This window comes from Macaca thibetana, chromosome 14 (genome assembly GCF_024542745.1).
Source record: "Macaca thibetana thibetana isolate TM-01 chromosome 14, ASM2454274v1, whole genome shotgun sequence".
NCBI lineage: Eukaryota > Metazoa > Chordata > Mammalia > Primates > Cercopithecidae > Macaca > Macaca thibetana.
Genome location: NC_065591.1, coordinates 100,215,297 through 100,232,039, shown reverse-complemented (window position 1 = coordinate 100,232,039; position 16,743 = coordinate 100,215,297). Strand labels below are relative to the sequence as shown.

Sequence of the window (16,743 nt, the reverse complement as noted above, 5' to 3'; positions counted from 1 at the left end):
AGTAATCAACTAAAATTTTTCATCATTAAAACTCTAAGGGCTAAGCCAGAGAAGGGATGGCTCACCTTAACAAGCTGTCTCCTCTCCTTGCCATCAGAACCTACACAATCTATTATTTTTGGTAAATTTACACCTCCTGCTAAGCGAAATTCTGCTTTAAATGACTGTATAGTCACGAGATTTCCGTATTCTCCTGTGTGGTCCACCTAATAAAAGCATAAACATGATTGATAATAGGTCAGATACACTATTTGCACTTAAAGAAAAATACATTATAAATGGCAATTTTAATATTAAACAGAGGAACAAATGACAATGTGATATTGGTTAAGAACTGCAACTATAGGATGGGTATGGTGGCTCTCACCTGTAACTTTAACTACTGTTTAATCAGAGATTCACTAATATACCTAAAGTCATCTGAGAAATAACTCATCACAAAAACATAAAGTAAATTTTGGAAAAGAGTAGGAGTTTTCTGGGTTGTAACTGCTAAATCTGGCATTTTAAGGAAATATTCAGCTAAATCACTTAGCTGATATAGCTAGAAAAATAGCAGTCAATCCACATGATACAGCTACATTTCAAATCAAGTAACTAGATACTAAGCACTAAACTGCAAAATGAAAAGACAATGTATTTAAGATGATCATTTTCTAAACTTATAACACTTATTATTACATATATCCCTGCCCACATGAAATTACTTCCATTATTTCTTGCAATGAAAGAACATCAGAACACAGCTAAGTGTATTATGCATATGAAGTCAACTTAATATTATAATAATGGGTACTATATTACTTAATACTGTGATATATCACAGCCAATACATTTTATTGCACATAGAATTTTTAAGAACAATATATGACAATTGGAACCTTCCTTGCCAAGTCAAAAATTAATCTTGGCATAAGCACACAGAAACTCTCCTTCTGGCCAATGAAAGTAACAGTCTATAGACCTTCATAAGAAAGATGGGAGGTGCAGAACTGAAGGCAACGGAAAAGAAAGCAAGAGAAGCTTTTGAGTATTTTAGGGCTTGGGCAAAGGAAATTATAATACTGAGAAATTATAGGTTGAAACACATGAAATTTGCCAATATTTAACCAATTCTGACTTACATAAAAATACTATTTCAAATGGTTCAATCTAATAAAAAAAAATTTAGTTTAAAAAAAAATCAAGAGTTAATTATAAATTACCTTAATTTCCATAGTAGGGACAACAACATCTTCTAAATTCTTAAGTTTAGTAATTGGCTGGTCTGCTGGAATATTTATGCCTTCTGTATTGAAAAATGGAGAGATTTTAGTAACAAACTGAGGAACAGCACTGAAGGTCAAGCAGGAATAGTCAGCAGATACCACTGGCCCCAACTTGTTGCTAATCTGTGGTTCAGGCTGTGATTGAGAAATGAAGACTCTAGGCTTTGGCCACTGTGCGGCTCAGGGTCAAAGCTCAACAGTGGCTAATGTAGCTTTAAGTAAATTTGCAGGTTACCTGACAGAAGTAACTAGACCAGATTCCACCTGAGGAACCAGACTAAGCATCTTAAAATACTTACGTAATAGTTTGCATAGTACATAGATAACATACTCCTGTCACATCACTATTAAATGCAACTAAAAGACATGTCAATACTTTTTGTTTGCTTAGAGAAACAGTATGTGAAGCCCCATTCGTGTTTTAAAGTAATAAGAATTTAAACTTGAAGATATGATTCTGAATAGAAAAAAAAATGCAATTATTAAAGTATGGGGAGATACTTAGAAGCATACTTACAGACTAGTCACAAAACCAAAGATTATAGCAGCTTATAATTATCTGAACTGACACAGTAAGAAGAATAATTAAATAATAGCATTTTAGCACCTATGGTAGAAATGGTAAAGGCTTTTTGTTTTTAAGTCCTAGGGCACAGTTTTAGTAACCACATCATTTAAAAAAACTTTTGACTCTAGAAATGTTCAGTTATTCAATTATTTGAATAGACTTGCCTCTATGCAATTCTCCGTAATAAGTATGCCAGAAGATTATCAGAAGAAATCAAATAATTAATTTAGTGTACTCACCTATTATCAGTTCTACCAAGAGATATTAAGTGAAAAAGCAACCAGGGAATGTTGAAGCTATCAGATATAAATTAAGCTTTTGGATTACGTGTTTGTGATTTTAAGCAGATTTACTTATTAGGCTCTATAATTAATATATGTCTACAGAGAGTAACATAGCAAGAAAGTAATGTTCCTTCTTTGAAACACATACTTCTCTGAGTCTTCCACTGAGTGGCATCTAAGTTTGCTAATATAATATAAGCATCACAAAGTGCCTCAACACTTCTGACCATCTGAGGTCTCCTACTTCTGATAGTACATATTATTCTGTTTGCAGCCTCTGTTCGATCCTATTAATAAAAAACAAACAAAAAACATTACATAAGGAACTACCCAACATTTAAACTTCTCAGAGTTAGAAAAACAAAGAGAAAAACAGAATTTATGCACAAATCTAGACAATGGAATGATTATAATTCCTCAGATACAAACAAAACAGTCATAAATGAAATACATCAAAAATACATACTCCCATCAATGACTTAGGTGCCTTTCAAAAATCTATTGTTTCCCTTTGCCAGCTGCTGTGAGGAAAAAAGTAAAGTACTACTGGTATCTCCTATGCTTTGACAAACATTAAGGAATTTTGAACCAATTTTAATTAATTCATGCTTGTTGCCCAGGCTGGAGTGCAATGGCGCAATCTTGGCTCACTGCAACCTCTGCCTCCCGAGTTCAAGCTATTCTCCTGTCTCAGCCTCCCGAGTAGCTGGGATTACAGGTGCCCACCATCATGCCCAGCTAATTTTTGTATTTTTAGTAGAGACAGGGTTTCGCCATGTCCGTCAGCCAGGATGGTCTCGAACTCCTGACCTCAAGTGATCGACCCGCCTCAGCCTCCCAAAGTGCTGGGATTACAGGTGTGAGCCACCGTGCCAGCCTTGAACCAATTTTAGATGGCATCATAATAACACAAGACTTTAAAAATAAATATTCTAGGAAAGACTGAATATCACACTTCTAAAAGGTATGTATGTTTAATCCAAATACCTCATCAAGCTGAGAGCTTTGTTTAGGCGCATTTTTAGTTATTCTACTTCTTCTTGCTACCTCTGGTTTAGTCAGAAATTCATCTCTGTTTGCATTTGCTAAGGCCAGTATAATAAATAAAGTATGATGGGGGTGATCCATTGAAATTCTAGAGATTAGCTGTAAGAAAATTAAGAACTATTAGATTTATGCAAATAGACAAAAAAATTATAATCCATATTTTTCATTTTGGTTAACATTAAAATGTGTATTACTGTCTAGATACTGCAGTGGGTAAAGCATGTATGTCTGCATGTGTGAGAAAGAGGCAGAGGCCTATGAGGAATTAGAGAAAATGAGTAACTTATGTGATGTGAGAAGAGACAAAATATAACATTTTGTATTTCCATTTCTTAGAGGGAATGGTATACATACTTTATATAATATATACTAATAATAGAAAATAATTATTGTGGTTTGATTTTCAGGTTTACTTACATTATTGAGGACTTCATGAAATCCTAGGCCTCCCATCATCTTGGTCCCCATTCTAGCAGCCAGTTGGTACATAAGAGGCAAAAATTTATATGATGGAATCTTCATTCCATCTCTCTACCATTAAAAAAAAGACACAAAATTAATAAACAAGGTATTTCAAATATTCTCACATCTAAGCAAATAAATTATTTTAAGACAGTGCTCCTCTATTAGGACAAGCAAGTGGTTAACAAAACTTCATTAACTATATTTTTTTCCTTTATTTCTTATCTTATCTGAAGGTCTTTCTAATGGGTACTCTAGATAATGGGTACAATGCACTGGTAAATCAAAATATTTAGTCCTAAATTAAACTGCATTCGGAACTGGAATACTTGGTACTGCTTATATTCCAAAAAATCTAAGGAAGACAAATGTGATCTGAGTGTGACTATGATCTTGATTCCTGAGAAGTCAGTGTACAATAAAATGAAGTAATTGCTTTTCCCCATAGGCCAAAAGTAATATTTAGTGTATACTACAGCAGAGATTGATTGTATCTATTATGAGTCTTATTCTTTTACTGCAGGAGAAACATTTGATCTCTAACCTTCAAATTGACTAACAATATATATCTTGTCAACATAAATTTAATATTAGGTGTCATCACTATAATCTAAGGTTTTCAAAGACAAACTTATACAATACTGCTGTCTTGACATTTTCTTAAAAATGTATTTTCTCTACTTACAAAAGTAATTTATTGTAAAAATCCCAGATTTTTGCAGCAGGGGGAAAACCCGCCTGTGATCACATCATCTTTAATTGCTTTCTAAATCCTCCAATCTAATGCCCCATTCTAGACACTCTCCTATGGTAACTGCAAAGACATAGGACCAAGCTAAATTCTCTCACCTCCACACAAACTTGCATCATTTAGAGCTTGTCAGCTTATATAATATTATAATAATACAAAGGAACTTTTGCAGAAACAAGGCTAGAACTTGTAAATAATTATAAATACGGATCAAAGTTTAGAAAACTACAAAATGCTACTCATGTGAAGAGCACTGGATGAAGTGGTAGGAATACAAAGAGGTATACAAAATCCCTGACATCAAGGGGCTAACGTCTAAGTTTTTCAAGCACAGGGTAGAATATTGGGCTGAATAACACTTGCCTTCATCATGCCATTGACTTCAGAAACTCCAGAATTTTCAAGCCAGAGGGAACAAAGTCGGAATACCCACATATCATGTTCTTCTCCACTTAATAAGCAGTTGATGTAATTTTCAACTGCTTTACATAAGAAGCGTTTACGATCCTCTTTCAGTGCATGCAGGGCAAGTTCATCCAACTCCAGCTCTCGCTGAACCTTTACTGTGTATCTTGCATAGAATAATTAAGGTAAAACACAAAGGCCATAAACTTTAACAGAACTACAAAATCACACACATGATATACAACATAAATGAAAAAAAAATGGGTTTTTATCCCAGGGAAAAAAGCAAACTTCTAAGAATTATAAAGGTAATAAACTTACTTTTGTCTTAACTGTGCAATTCACACACCTAGGCATCGAAGGACAATGGGGACTCTCCCCAAGCTATTTAGCTAACTTAAACATCTACTTACACTAAAATATACAGATTCAAGACAGGCTTAAATAAAGGGATTTAATTACATCAAAATAGGTAACTTTTGTAATTAATTTCAATATCTATCTCATTTTCCACTACAATACCAACAAACCAAAAAAGCAAAACAGAAAGCTAATATCTATATTCTCCACAATGAACTTAGAAGCAGAGCATGAATTATTTACGAAAGAACACATGTCAATGTCTTACATACTAATTTGTGATTAACTACAGTAGGACCAAGGCAGACAGGGCACCATGCCTCACACCTGTAATCCCAGAACTTTGGGAGGCCAAGGTGGGCAGATCGTTTGAGCCCAGGAGTTTGAGACCAGCCGGGGCAACATGGCAAAACCCCATCTCTGCAAAAAATACAAAAATTAGCCAGGTATGGCGTGCACCTGTAGCTCCAGCTACTTGCCGGGCTGATGGGGAGAATCATTTGAGCCCAGGAGGTCGAGGCTGCAGTGAGCTGGAGGACAGTGATCACACCACTGTACTCCAGCCTGGGTGACAGAGTGAGACCTTGTCTCAAAAAAAACCCAAAAAACAAAAAATGAAAAGAACCCAGAAGACCAAGATAATCTGTATATAGTTAAGCCAACCTTTAGTGCTAACAACTATATCACATAAAAAGACCAAGTCACTCTTTCTATGCAAAAACATTCACTCAGTTAACTGGTGAACATAAAATTGTCACTTGTAGAAACCTAGTTACCTGTTTGTCTGAATTTTATGTTCCCTAAGGAGACCTACTTCCTCTTTGGCTCTTTTCAGGAGAGCTTGCTTGTTTTCAAATTCTGACGATTTCATGTAGTTTTCAATTCTTTGGTACTGAGTATCTGAAAACCGGGCTAATGACAGAAATGCCTTCATTTTTCCATTTCTTAGCTCATCATTACTTTCTCCATCATAATTTCCAGCAACTTCTACTGCCTTCAAGAAAACACAACCAATTTCAACTATATTTACAAATACTAAATACATCTAAAGAATCACTCGAATTAAGGTAATACACTAAAGTTTAACTTATATACATGTAAAAGCTAGCTAAATTATATGAACAATTGCAAGCTTGTCCAAGCCATGGCCCATGGGCCACATGTGGCCTAACACAAATTCGTACATTTTCTTAAAACATTATGAGATTTCTTTTGTGATTTTTTTTTAAAGCTCATTAGCTATCATTAATGTTAGCGTATTTTATGTGTAGCCCAAGGCAATTCTTTTTGCAATGTGGCCCAGGGAAGCCAAAAGATTGGACAGCCCTGAACTATAGTATTTTCTTGACTTTTCAAAACAACTGTGACAGTGTAGAAATAACCCAAACAGCTAATACTCATAAAGAACTCTGCAAAAACAAATAACTTTATAAAACTTAAAGACAATCAGGCTGGGTGTGGTGGTGGCTCACACCTGTAATGCCAGCAGTTTGGGAGGCCGAGGAGGGTGGATCACTTGAGGTCAGGAGTTCGAGACCAGCCTGGCCAACATGGAGAAACACTGTCTCTACTAAAAATACAAAAAATCAGCCGGGTGTGGTGGCACACTCCTACAGTCCCAGCTACTTGGGAAGCTGAGGCAGGAGAATCGCTTGAACCTGGGAGGTGGAGGTTGCAGTGAGCCAAGATTGTGCCACTGTACTCCAGCCTGGGCGACAGAGCAAGACTTCATCTCAAAAAAAATAAAAAAATAAAAATAAAGACAATCACATCATGTGTTTCATGTTACACTTATTTAGTGAGGTAACTATTTCCAAAATTAGTGAATCTAAAGGAATGAGGGAGAAACAGGAAAGTCAAAGGAGGCTAGTGTACTAAAGCCTTTACTTGTGGGTGGCTGGACTAATGAAGAGCAAAGGCTGACTTGCCTATTCCTTAATCAGTTATTTTTGTAGATGAATAAATGAAGAAATTATCAGAAACAACCTGCTGAAAGGGTAGGTGGTAGTGGAGGCAGGAAGGAGGAAGAAGAGATACTATACTTGGGCCTACTTTCAAAATCGGCTGCTTCATTTTGTTTCACTCCACTCTAGAGACTATACAGAGCTACAACAGTAATAATATATAGAAAAATAAAACCATACTTTTATTTGCTTTTGAAATATATTGATCTTGATGAAAAGATGAAGCATATTCATGCTAAGTAACTATCTTAAGGGTTGCTCCAAAAATCTTACCTTTTCTAGATAGGTCTGCATGATGACCGCAGGATTTTCTAAGCAAGTTTCTGCTAACCAGTTGCCACAAACCCTTAGACATTCTGTGTATATAAGTTTTAGGCTGGGATTGTTCTGTACAAGAAAGGCAAAATCTTAAAATGCATTACCATGACTGTACCCAACTGTCCTTCATGTAAGGGGAAAAAAGCAGGTTAAAAATGTTTTTCCTCAGTGGGTGGGGGAAGAAAAAGTTTTTCCTCATCTGCTTTTGCCATACAACTATTTTCATAATCCCATGTAGGAAACGATCATCCTCTCTTTATTATTGCCATTATTGGAGCAAGTCACATTTACTGAGTACTTACATATGCCCAACACTTTGTAAAGGCTTTATATATATTAACTCATTTAATTCTCACAAGAATCCTATTAAATAAGTACTACTATTACCCCCAATTTGCGGATTAGAAAACTGAGGTACGAGGAAGTTGGGTAACTCCAGACAGCACATACTTCAGGGCAAATACTATTAAGCAATATTTACACATATCATATTGGCATTCAGTGCTTTGGTATAATGATTTCTCTAATAACAGAAGATGCAATACAATGAGTGCCCAACATCAAAAAGTACAGTAAAGGCCAGGTGTGGTGGCTCACGTCTGTAATCCCAGCACTTTGGGAAGCCAAGGCAGGTAGACTGCCTGAGCTCAGGAGTTCAGACCAGTCTGGCCAATGTGGTGAAACCCCATCTCTACTAAAAATATGAAAAAATTAGCTGGGCGTGGTGGCGTGTACCTGTAATCCCAGTTACTCGGGAGGCTGAGGCAGGGGAATTGCTTGAACCAGGGAGGTAGAAATTGCAGTGAGCCGAGGTCATGCCACTGCATTCCAGCCTGGGTGACAGAGCAAGACTCCGTCTCAAATATAAATAAATAAATAAATAATAAAGCACAGTAAGCTGATATTCACTAAGCAGGAACATGTCTGTGGGACACCACTGTAGACAAACGTTGGGGACACCAATGTCTCTATCCGTGTGTATGCTGGGTTTATAGCTGAAGTAGCAACGTAAGTTTGCAAAAACTAACAGGTAATGTTAGATAAAATATTACATGTGATATTTTCAAAGCATTTGGATTGACAACCTAACTGTCCCAACTTGCTTTTATTTTCTAATTTAGTTCTCTCATTCATTTCCTCTTCCCTTTTTTCATTTGCCATTTCGAATTCAGGTAGCTATTTCATTCATTTCCCACATACCTTTCTTGAATTCTGTAGGAAGTTAAAGGCTTAATACTGGGATGCATTAAATGAATCTACCACATGACAGACTGATAGAATTGTTATATATAGGAAAAAGTTTCTAAACTTCTTTTACAAATTAATTTTCAAGACTAGTTTTACAATATCTTGTTCATAAATTAGTAATTTCAAGGCTCTAATAAAATTGTTATTAAAACTATTTTAAATAAAGCACATTTGTGTTTTTTAAATAACAGTAAAACACTAATCCAGCCAATAAAAAAACAAACCGCTGCACAGCTGGCATCCAACTTCTTGATCATTTGCTTGAGAATACTCAGGGCAAGACTCTGCTCCTTTTTTGCCCAGAATACTTGTGCTTCTTCCAGCTGCCACTCAGAGACTCCACAGCTAACTGAATTATACTGTTTAATTTGAAATATTGCCCTTTCAGGGAGCTGAAATGAAAATGACATATGGGAATAAATACTTCTACTATTACTACTACCACCATCAATAATAATAATGAAAGCAGTAACTACCATTCATTGAGGACTTAAACTACTTGTCAGGGGTTATCTTAAGTACCTCTCTGTCTGCATGACATTTCCCCAACCCCACGTATGCCTATCTGTCCGTCTCTCTCTCTCTATATATATGTATGTGTATCTGTGTGTCTATACACACAGTATATAAAATCACCGAATTGTTATCAATATAGTATGTTAGGTATCTTCTCATTTTATAACCAGGAAATTGATGCTGAGAAAAGATTAAGTACCTTGCCCAAGGCTTAAAGTCAGATCTAATTCCAAAATGGGAACTCTTAAACAACTATCTTTACTATATATTAATAGAGATCACTATCTCTTAATGACATTTCTTTTTCATTCAGGCTTTCTGTTTTTTAAGTAATAAAAGGAAGGTCAAGAGGTAAGATGACACAGTTTTAAATTATATTTACCTGAGTGTTCTTGAAAGTTCTGGCCAGTATAGAGAGTTCTACAAGGTGTTTGGTGAGAATCTCCTTAATACATTCTCTTTGTGAGTTGTCTATTTCCTTTTCCATCAGGATCTCCAAAATGACTGTGCGTAGAGCCATGATAGGCTCCTGAAAACTAAAATCACTGTCCTTGACAAGCTGGGAGTGTTTCTGCCACTTAATATATACTTCAGAGAGTTGTCTATGTGTGACTGATCTGAATGCCACATCATAGAGTTCATGTAAGCAAGATAAATGAAAAAAAAAAAAAAAAAACTATGTAAGTTCTGAAACTTAAGACATAATACAAATAATACAAATAAACTTTTGTAGTGACAACACTAGAACTTATAAATAATCCTAAATATGGATCAAAATTTAGAAAACTACAAAATGCTATGTGGTCAGAGCTCATAAGAGGTTATTAGCAGAGAGGCCACAGATGAGAAACATTAAAAAAAATTTTTTTAATACTCTGACATTACAAAAAGCAGCCCTTCTAAATACTCTTCTGAAACAAGAACATATTCATCAGACCTATCATAAAGAATGCCTACATCTTTAGTCCTGCTTCAATACTGCTTGTAGTAATGAGGACATGTCAGCAAGGAAATGAGGGATCCCCTACTGGGGGCGACTTGAAACATAATTATAGATGTCAAAAAAAAATCACAATCCAGTGAAGGAAAAGCTGGCATCTGGCAAAGGTTTCATTTACCAACATTATTAAAGGAACAGAAAAGGCATATTGTACAATTAGTTTATATGAATAGTATGCTTCCCAAATAACTGAACTATGAAATACTACCCAATCCTTCAGGGACATTTACTGATAGAAATAAGAAAGAAGAAGCAGGGAGAGTAAGATGACAAAGTGATGACTTAGAAATGAAAGCTCTTTTAAGTTGGTTGATAGGGAAGGAATAGTAAGAAAAATGCTAGGAACCAAAACTTCAATTCCTCTCTAAATGACCCTACCACAGCAGGTCTCAAACTTTTTGAGGAACTCCTTTACAATCAAACAGATTATTGAAGACCCCAAAGAACTTTCAATTGTTGGACCATATCTACTGATATTAGATATGATATCACATTAGAAAGACTGAGAAAAATCTAAAATGTATTAATTTATTCAAAAATAATAAATCTACTATATATCATAAATAACATTTTTTAGGAAAAATAACTGCAGTATTTTCTCTGTATCTACAGAAAATTGGCTCCAAGACACCTTGATAATGCTGATGTTCAAAGTCCCTTACTTAAAACGGCAGGGTATTTTCCTATTACACGTAACCTCTAGATTACGTGTAATAGGAGAATGTGCATAGGTTATACACAAATCTCTAATTACATATAATACCTACTATAATGTAAATACTATGTAAATAAGTGTTATATCCTATTCTTTAACATTTTTTTCAAATATTTTTTATCACATTTGGTTTAATCTATACATCGAAACCTGTAGATAAAGAATTTCAACTGTATACTTCCCAAAACAAAACAAAACTTAGTGAGAATGGCACTGCTTTGCATTTTTGCAAATCTCTTTAATGTCCGGATTAACAGAACTAGATGAATTCTCATCTCTGCTTCTGCATTTAGTTTGTTATGATTTGATGTTTTGGTTGAAGTACACGAATGAAATCTAATCTGAGAGCATAAGCATTTGTTCACCAGTTCATCCAACTTTCCCTCTGCTTCTCTTCTTCCTATTTCTCTACCAAAGAAAGAGCCAGATTATTCTTTAGGCGTTTCTTCTTTTTAAAATTTATTTTTAATTTTTATGGATATATAATAGTTATACATATTTATTAGGTACGCGTGATACTTTGATACAAGCATAAAATGTGTAAAGATCAAATTTGGGTAATTGGGATGTCCATGATCTCAAACATTTATCATTTCTTTATGTTGGAAACATTCCAAACCTTCTTTTGTAGCTATTTTAAAATATACAGTAAATTACTGTTAACTACAGTTGCCCTATTGTGCTATCAAACACTACATCTTATTCCTTCTATTTACCTGTATTTTTTTACCCATTAACCAGCCACTCTTCATCCTCTCCCTCCACAACACCCTTCCCTGCCTCTGGTTACTATCATTCTATTCACTGTTTCTTAAAGAATTCTATACTCTTTTTAGCAGGAGAAATCTTTCATTCAGAGGAAAAATCTCTCATTTCTGGCAGTAAGAACTGCCAAGGTACTTACTAATGAAAGCAGAAAAGAGTTGTTCCTTTATTTTCTCCCTAAGAAAAGCCACATTAATATGTATGTCTTCTGCTATGTCATTTTGAAAAAGCTATTATTCTTTTCTTCTGACTCTAAAATTTCCTTCTCTTTTCTACTTCCAAAACATATTCCAAATTTTATTTTTGCATAAAGGTAGGGTGACCTTAGTCATTTATATCCTCTTTCTTTCCTCTTATAATAATAATAGTGACTCAAAATAGCACGGCTAAAAGGGGCTTTAGAGACCATCAAATATAAATCCCTGACTTTAGAAATGAGGAAACTGAGGACACAAAACACTTTACTTTGTCATCCTGACAGACTCAAGGCTGCCCTTACATAACTCTTCCACTTCTTTTACTCTAGCAGCAAGGCAGAGATAAAATGACAGTAATGCAATGTAGTGCTAAAACTGAATGGAGTGTAACATGCTGCGCAAAAACATGAGGAAACAATTTTATCTGGGTAGGCCAGGGAAAAAGTTATAAAAGAAAAGCACATTCAAGCTGAATTTTTAAAAGTTAATTTTTACAATGACTATTTTGGAAAATGTTTAATAATAGCACAATTCACTAGGGCTAATCAACTTACATCTTGATAAAAGGAAAGAAACACACACATCTGGTCTCTACATAGTTTTTTGTTTGTTTGTTTGTTTTTTGAGACAGAGTCTCGCTCTGTTGCCCAGGCTGGAATCCATAGCACAATCTCGGCTCACCACAACCTCTGCCTGCTGTGCTGGGTTCAAGCAATTCTCCTGCTTCAGTCTCCTGAACAGCTGAGATTACAGGCGCCTACCACCATACCCGGCTAATTTTTGTATTTTTAGTAGAGATAGGGTTTCACCATGTTGACCAGGCTGGTCTTGAACTTCTGACCTCAAGTGATCCACCCACCTCAGCCTCCTATAAAGTGCTAGGATTACAGGCATGAGCTACTGCACCCGGCCTATAGTTTTTTTTAAAGTCACTACTGGTAACAGAAAAGCTGCACTTTAGGATAACAAAGTCATATGAATTACATACTTTGAGAAAAGCTCCCCAATGCTTTCCAGCTCTCCAATGGCCTGCAACCTGCTGAGTGTGGGGTAGAGCGAATACACAGACTCAAGGCTGCGCTTACACAACTCTTCCACTTCTTTTACTCTAGTTGCAAAAAAGAAAAGACACTCTGAAAACAAAGAAAAGGTTTTCAGGGAAATAAAAGTTCAAATTTGTTGTTAAAAAGTTCTCATCATAGGCTTTGCTACTGATCTAGCAATACTAACAAGCAACAGTGAATACGAAATAGCAGCGGAAACAAAATACAACTGATCCTTGAACAACACAAATTTAAATGCGTGGTCCACTTATACTCAGTTTCTTCCATCTTTGCCACCCCTGAGATAGCAAGACCAACCCTTCCTCCTTATCCTACTTAACATGAAGGTGGCAAGGATGAAGACCTTTATGATAACCCACTTCCACTTAATTAATAGTAAATATATGTTCTCTTCCTTATAATTTTCAATAACATTTTCTTTTCTCTAGCTTACTTTATTGTAAGAATATGGTATTATAATCCTTTATACAAACTATGTGTTAATCTTTTGTTTAAGTTATTGGTAAGGCTTCTGGTTAACAGTAAGCTATTAGTAGTTAAGCTTTTGAGGAGTCAAAGTAATACTCACATTTTCAAATGTGTGAGGAGGAGGGGCTCAGCACTCCTAACCTCCAAGTGGTTCAAGGATCAACTGTAAACCTTGGAATCACACAGACCAAGATCTAAATTGCAGTTCTGTCACTTAGAACCGTGTAACTTTGGGCATGTTACTGAACTTCTCTAAGCCTTTTTTCGCATCCATAGTTATTGTCACGATTAGAGAATACATATGAAAGGAGTCTAACAGTGGCTAGCATATCATAGGCACTTAAATGATAGTAAATTTTATTTCTGTGATAAACATAGGATTTATTAAGTCACTACTGTTATAAAAACGCTGTATTTGTTTAGCCCATTATAATTATTTCCTCATGCCTCATCACATTTGTGCCTCAAAACAAGTTTGTAAGTATTAACGATGAGTTACAATTTTATAAATTAGAACACTAAATGCCATACAATTACTAAATGAGACAAGACGAAACTCTCAGGATACTTGTACTGGAAGAGAACAAAGAAGAGGGAATCACCAAAACTTTCTTGAAGGGTCAGGGTAAAGAATGAACCTGCAATCCCAGAAACAATTTGTTTTGAAGGAGTGTAGAGAATTACACGGAAACATCTGATCACAGCCACCAAGTCTTTATCTCTTCATCAATGCAAATCCTTACATTAAAATTGTTTTTCAAGTTTTCAGAAGTCATGACATTAAATGTTAAAATACAGTAACTTTGTCTTTTTATAATACCTTGCATATTTGAGACTTTCATAAAATGTAGAGAATTCTCTGTCTCTTAGAGATTGTAGAGCATTGTACAATGATTCATGGTAACTGGTTCCTTCTATTTCTTTGCTGTGAGATAATAAGTCAAAGAAAAAAATATATTTAAAAACAGAACCCTAAGATATACATATACAACTAGCTTCACCAAATGACAAAATTTTTAAATTAAAATTTCTCCATTCTAAAAAATGCATTTCTAGAATTTTTGGTAAGAAATACAAATTTTATGAGTCATTTAAATTCTTTAAGCAGAAAAAAAGGAAATTACTCAGATACTTTGCCTGGTTCTAAATATGCTCTACTTTTATTTATTCAATAAACACCTATTATGTGCCAGGCACTAGGCACAAGGGGGATTTACAAGTTGACAAGTCAGATCAGGTCTCTACTCTCATGGAATTTATGTGCTGGTTTGGAGGAATACACAATAAATAAGTATTGGAGAGTAACAAGGGACATGCAGAGAATTAAAACAGGGTAACAAAACAAAATGGCCAGATGGCTATTATAGAATAGGTAGTCAAGAAAAGTCTCTCTGACAGAGATACAATATTATTTAACGAGGGTCAATGAAAAGAAGCCACCGGCATGGTAACTGGGGGAAAAGGAGAAGATACATCTAAGGCCCTTGGATAGAAACAGCTTGGCCTGATAAGAAAACACAAGAGAGGCCTGTGTGGCTGAAATACAAGGGGAAGGGGAAGAATAGTATATATTGATTTACAGAGACAAGCAAGAATCAACTCACACAGGAAAGTTTTTAAAATATGAGGGTATATCTCTAACGTTATAGCAGTCTTACAGTTTGAAATATTTGAAAGGCACTCCAATAATTATTATTTTTTGAGACAGTCTCACTCTGTTGCCCAGGATGGAGTGCAGTGATGTGATCTCGGCTTACTGCAACCTCAGCCTCCTGGGCTCAAGGGATCCCCTCACCTCAGCCTCCCAAGCAGCTGGGACTACAAATGCATGCCACCGTGCCCAGCTAACTTTTGTATTTTTTGTAGAGATGGGGTTTCACCATGTTGCCCAAGCTTGTCTTGAATTCCTAACTTCAAGTGATCTGCCCTCCTCGGTCTCCCAAAGTGCTGGGATTACAGGCATGAGCCACCATGCTTGGCCAATACTTTTTTTTTCTACGAAGGCAACAAAACATACTTAAACATAATTTATTTTTTAGTGTTTATATTATCAAAAAACTTTACATAAATATGAAATCCTTTATTAGATTAGGTGCTTGGCTTTTCATTCAGAAAACATGGTGATCTTATATACAGATTATAAATGTTATCTTCCTGGGTAACTGAGTGGTTTTTTTTTTTTTTTTGAGGGAGAGTCTCAATCTGTCGCCCGAGGCTGGATCTTGGCTCCAGGCTGGGCGACAGAGTGAGACTCTGTCGATCTTGGCGATCGACAAGTGGTGCGATCTTGGCTTACTGCAACCTCTGCTTCCCAAGTTCAAGCACTCTCCTGCCTCAGTCTCCTGAGTAGCTTGGATTATAGGCGCGCAGCACCATACCCGGCTAATTTTCGCATTTTTAGTAGAGATGGAGTTTCACCCTGTTGGCCAGGCTGGTCTCAAACTCCTGATCTCAAGTGATCCATCTGCCCCAGCTCTCAAAGTGCTGGGATTCCAGGTGTGAGCCACCACACTGTGCCCAGCCCTGAGTAGGTATTATTATTTATTTATTTATTTATTTATTTATTTATTTATTTATTTTTTATTTTATTTTTTTAAGAGATGGAGTCTTGATCTGTCGTCCGGACTGGAGTGCAGTGGCGCTATGTCAGCTCACTGCAACCTCTGCCTCCCGTGTTCTAGCAATTCTCCTGCCTCAGGCTCCCAAGCAGCTGGGACTACAGGCGCACGCCACCACGCCTAGCTACTTTTTTGTACTTTAGTAGAGACGTTGCCCAGGCTGGTCTCAAACTCCTGAGCTCAGGCAATCCACCCACCTCGGCCTCCCAAAGTGCTAGGATTATAGGCGTGAGTCACCATGCCCAGCCATATTATTTTTTAATAAAAGAAAATATTTCATAAATAAAGATAAGCGGTCCTTTGTGGATCCTCCAATCAATATAAGTGTTATCTTACTGACTAAAATGTTTGTAGCAGGCAGTAGAAAGAGGAATGCCTATACCTTGCTTGACACGCCTCAGTCCAACAAACAGTATGTGAGATGATTCTCATAAGAAAACCCTTTTCATATTTCTGTTTTTAGAAATACTTAGGGGTGGGGTGAAGTTGTCCTAATGGAAGAAGAGAGTAAAATTCAAGCCTAGGTGCATTAACTGCTTATTGCTATCTTACTGAAGGATTTAGGACTATCTATAGCTTGCAACATCTACTATATGTGTGTGTGTGTGTGTGTGTGTATATATATATATAAACTCCTGTTATATTCATAGAACAAGAGTAAAACAGTTGTTGTTTAGAACTAGGAGAGAGGCAAAAAAAAAGAAAAAAATCAAGTCAAATTTCTT

General features: G+C 35.9%; 3 protein-coding genes across 13 annotated transcripts in view; 2 read left to right on the top strand and 1 right to left on the bottom strand.

Moving 5' to 3' along the window:
• Positions 1-16,743, top strand: part of POGLUT3 (protein O-glucosyltransferase 3) — a 603,612-nt gene that overhangs the window by 150,031 nt on the left and 436,838 nt on the right. The window lies entirely within an intron of this gene.
• The window catches only part of ATM (ATM serine/threonine kinase), a 134,418-nt gene that overhangs the window by 27,720 nt on the left and 89,955 nt on the right, over positions 1-16,743 (bottom strand). For all 8 annotated transcript variants that reach the window (XM_050758671.1, XM_050758672.1, XM_050758670.1 and 5 more), the window contains 12 exons: positions 14,221-14,325; positions 12,857-12,976; positions 9,574-9,808; positions 8,900-9,067; positions 7,383-7,496; positions 5,922-6,139; positions 4,740-4,951; positions 3,585-3,694; positions 3,108-3,266; positions 2,269-2,407; positions 1,206-1,288; positions 66-206 (listed from right to left, as the gene is read on the bottom strand). In XM_050758671.1, the coding sequence (XP_050614628.1) occupies positions 66-206; positions 1,206-1,288; positions 2,269-2,407; positions 3,108-3,266; positions 3,585-3,694; positions 4,740-4,951; positions 5,922-6,139; positions 7,383-7,496; positions 8,900-9,067; positions 9,574-9,808; positions 12,857-12,976; positions 14,221-14,325 (1,804 nt within the window). The remainder of the gene's footprint in view (positions 1-65; positions 207-1,205; positions 1,289-2,268; positions 2,408-3,107; positions 3,267-3,584; positions 3,695-4,739; positions 4,952-5,921; positions 6,140-7,382; positions 7,497-8,899; positions 9,068-9,573; positions 9,809-12,856; positions 12,977-14,220; positions 14,326-16,743) is intronic.
• Positions 1-16,743, top strand: part of C14H11orf65 (chromosome 14 C11orf65 homolog) — a 142,298-nt gene that overhangs the window by 117,332 nt on the left and 8,223 nt on the right. The window contains exon 9 of one of the 4 annotated variants that reach the window (XM_050758723.1): positions 3,575-3,660. The exons of 2 other annotated variants lie outside the window; for them this stretch is intronic. In XM_050758723.1, the coding sequence (XP_050614680.1) occupies positions 3,575-3,611 (37 nt within the window). In that variant the 3' untranslated portion in view covers positions 3,612-3,660. Of the gene's footprint in view, positions 1-3,574; positions 3,661-16,743 lie in introns of those variants that run through there. One more of the 4 variants, XM_050758719.1, reaches the window with a different exon arrangement.